The 3,668-nt window shown below is 40.6% G+C and overlaps 1 protein-coding gene across 1 annotated transcript; it reads left to right on the forward strand.

Annotated features, from left to right (window-relative positions):
• Positions 1–1,608: 1,608 nt before the first annotated feature.
• Positions 1,609–2,544, forward strand: LOC140613464 (olfactory receptor 4D10). The gene has a single exon (XM_072791981.1). The coding sequence runs from the start codon at positions 1,609–1,611 to the stop codon at positions 2,542–2,544; it is 936 nt and encodes a 311-aa protein (XP_072648082.1).
• The last annotated feature ends 1,124 nt before the right edge of the window (positions 2,545–3,668 follow it).

Genomic DNA, 3,668 nt, shown 5'->3' on the forward strand with positions numbered 1-3,668 from the left:
ATTTAAAACAGGCATTATTCTAAAGATGCCAACATCTCTTCTTGCTGTGTGCTTGCTCTTGCTCTCTCTCTCTCTCTCTCTTAGCTTTGATCCAAAAAAGAGTAGATCATTCCTCTCAAAATCATGTCATTGTCCTTATTCTCTCCTCTACACTCAAGCAAGGACCACATCACTTATAGAAGATGAAGAAGTTCTAGAAAACTGCTGTACAACACCGTGCACCTAAAAATTTGTTAAGGGGGTAGCTCTCATGTTTAAGGGTTTTTACCACAATAAAAAAAATTAATGTGATTCTTGGAAATTTAGATTTACATGCTGTCTCAATCTGTTTTCCAATAGCAATTTTTAAATATTTTAAAATAATTATTAAACAAATAATCTGATTAGTATAAAGTTATATTCTCAGTAACAAGTTACCTACATGAAATAACAGGCTACAGATTTAAGAAATTCGACCCAAAACAGCCAAGTGCAAGGAAAGTGACTCATGCCATAAGAGCAACACTGCCATAAGAAACAGAACGACAGAGGTTCCTGGGTGGCTCAGTTAGTTAAGTGTCTGCCTTCGCACTGGGCTCTTTCCTCAGTGGGGAGCCTGCTTCTCCCTCTCCTTCTGCCCCTCCCCCAACTGGTGTGTGCTCTCTATCTCTCTTTCTGTCTCTCTCTCTCTGCCAAATAAATATAAAGAAAATAAACGGAAGGACATCCTTTTGTAGCAAGACGAGACCCTCCTGAAGTCAACAGAATATGTGCCAATATGAACATTAAATTTGTAGACCATCGAAAGATGAATGGATAAAGAAGCTGTGGTCTATGTATACAATGGAATATTCCTCAGCCATTAGAAACGACAAATACCCACCATTTGCTTCGACGTGGATGGAACTGGGGGGTATTATGCTGAGTGAAATAAGTCAATCGGAGAAGGACAAAAATTATATGGTCTCATTCATTTGGGGAATATAAAAAATAGTAAAAGGGAATAAAGGGGTAAGGAGAAAAAATAAGTGGGAAATATCAGAAAAGGAGACAGAACATGAAAGACTCCTAACTCTGGGAAACGAACTAGGGGTGGTGGGAGGGGGGTGGGGGTGACTGGTTGGCGGGCACTGAGGTGGGCACTTGACGGGATGAGCACTGGGTGTTATTCTGTATGTTGACAAATTAAACACCAATAAAAAATAAATTTATTTTAAAAATTGTAGACTATAAATCTACAATGGCTGGAAAACACGTCTTACTTTTTAGGCTTCAGACAGTTCCTTATATTCAATCAATTTGTGCAGAATGAAAAAAAATAAAATTTAAAAGCCAAAATTTGTAAAATATGCTATATAGAGGTCACTACTTAACATACATGCTTATTCTTTCTGAAATGAGTTTTATAGGAAAAGAATTATTGAATGACTGCACATGTGATGATTTCATTTGATCACCAAACTGACTGCAATCTTAAAAAATTGGGCAGCTCAACAAATTGCAAGCACTACAGCCACATGGGCAGGATTCTGAATTGCAGTCTCAGTGCTTAGGAGGAAAAACAAAATAAATTGCTGAGTACTTTCATGGGAAGTAGCTTGAAACAAAAGAGAAAAACAAAATGACTCAATGGAGCTGAAAAATTGCACCAGGGTGAAAGAATTTGCTTTCCTTGGCCTAACCCAGAATCAAGGACTGAGCTTGGTCTTATTTCTTTTCCTGCTTCTGGTATATGTGACGACTCTGCTGGGAAACCTCCTCATCATGGTCACTGTCACCTGTGAGTCCCGTCTTCACACCCCCATGTACTTCCTGCTCCGTAATTTATCTGTTGCCGACATCTGCTTTTCCTCCATCACAGCTCCCAAGGTTCTGATGGACCTTCTGTCACAAAGAAAGACAATCTCCTTTAATGGGTGCTTCACCCAGATGTTTTTTTTCCACCTTGTTGGAGGGGTGGATGTATTTTCTTTGTCAGTGATGGCATTGGATCGATATGTGGCCATCTCCAAGCCCCTGCACTATGTGACCATTATGAGTAGAGGCCGTTGCATTGGATTAATAGTGGCCTCCTGGGTGGGAGGCTTTACCCACTCCATTGTACAGATTTCCCTGTTGCTTCCGCTCCCCTTCTGTGGGCCCAATGTTCTTGACACTTTCTACTGCGATGTTCCACAGGTCCTCAAGCTCGCCTGTACAGACATTTTTATGCTTGAGTTGCTGATGATTTCCAATAATGGACTGCTCACCACACTGTGGTTTTTCCTCCTCCTGGTATCATATATGGTCATATTAGTAGTAGTAAAGTCTCAGGCAGGGGAGGGCAGGAGGAAAGCCATCTCCACCTGCACTTCCCACATCACTGTAGTGACGCTGCACTTTGTGCCCTGCATCTATGTCTATGCCCGGCCCTTCACTGCTCTCCCCACAGATAAAGCCATCTCTGTCACCTTCACAGTCATCTCTCCTCTGCTGAACCCCTTGATCTATACTCTGAGGAACCAGGAGATGAAGTCAGCCATGAGGAGATTGAAGAGAAGACTCATGCCTTCTGACAGGGAATAGATGGGTAGTTCACTCCTTCTCATCACCCTTGAAAAATGTGTGTCCATGAAATAAACTGTATTTAGTCAAGGATTCATAATTAATTTTTATATTTCTACTAAGATACAGAGGACCTTCAAAGATTCTGCTCAGCATGCAATAATAATGTCAAAATATGGGTTCCATGTTACAAAAGAAGTCAAATTGTTAGCCGGGGAGATGCATGTTGCTTTTGCAATGCACCCTTGAAGAAATAAGGAAAACAGAATCAAGATATACTCAAACAGTTTTTATCAATTTAGAATTGTCAACTGTATTGAGGTGTAACTGTATGAAAATCAATACAGGAAACCTCATTTAAAATGGAGTGGGGAAGCCCTGAAGGGAGAGCTTTCACACTACCACTGGCTGTAAGAGGTATACCTGGCATTCCCCCAGCAGGGAGAAGCCTATACTACCCCAGCAGGAGGAGGGAAGAATTTCTCCTTGCCCAGCAACAGCGCAGCTATTGAGAACTCAGCAAAAACAGCCGCTCCCAGCTTCCTCCTCTTATTCTCCTTGCCATCACCTGTTTTATATCTAATGCCTAGTTCCAGAATATTGCAAGGATTTACAGATTCCTATATTTATTTCTCAATCTTAAATCCTTACTATTGCTATTATTAAATTAATCTTCCAAACACCAAAATAAATAAATAAATAAATAAATAAATAAATAAATAAATAAATGCCCCCTCTTCCCACTTGCCTATGGATGGCCATGGTTGGTTTATACTAAATAGCAGTTCCTCAATCATTCCCAAATAAACTCATTTTGCTGGTAAAATAACTGGCTCTTGTGTTTTAAGGCCAGTATTGCATGGTGACCACAAAGGAACCTGAAGGAGATGAATCCCTAAGGAACTAATAACCCCCAGAACCTTGCGAGGTACCCAAATTGAGCCCCTGTGCTCTCTGCTTCCCTGAGTCGTCTTTTCCCTTTTGGTTCCAAACGTCTGCTCTTAGATCAGGGTTCCCTCCTTCTGGCTGAGCTCCACAACTCAGTCAGAAGGATATCTGGAATCTGGCTTTGTATATATATAATATATACACACACACACACACACACACACACACACACACACACTTTTTTTTTTTTTTTTTTT

Source organism: Canis lupus, chromosome 21 (assembly GCF_048164855.1).
Source record: "Canis lupus baileyi chromosome 21, mCanLup2.hap1, whole genome shotgun sequence".
Taxonomy (NCBI): domain Eukaryota; kingdom Metazoa; phylum Chordata; class Mammalia; order Carnivora; family Canidae; genus Canis; species Canis lupus.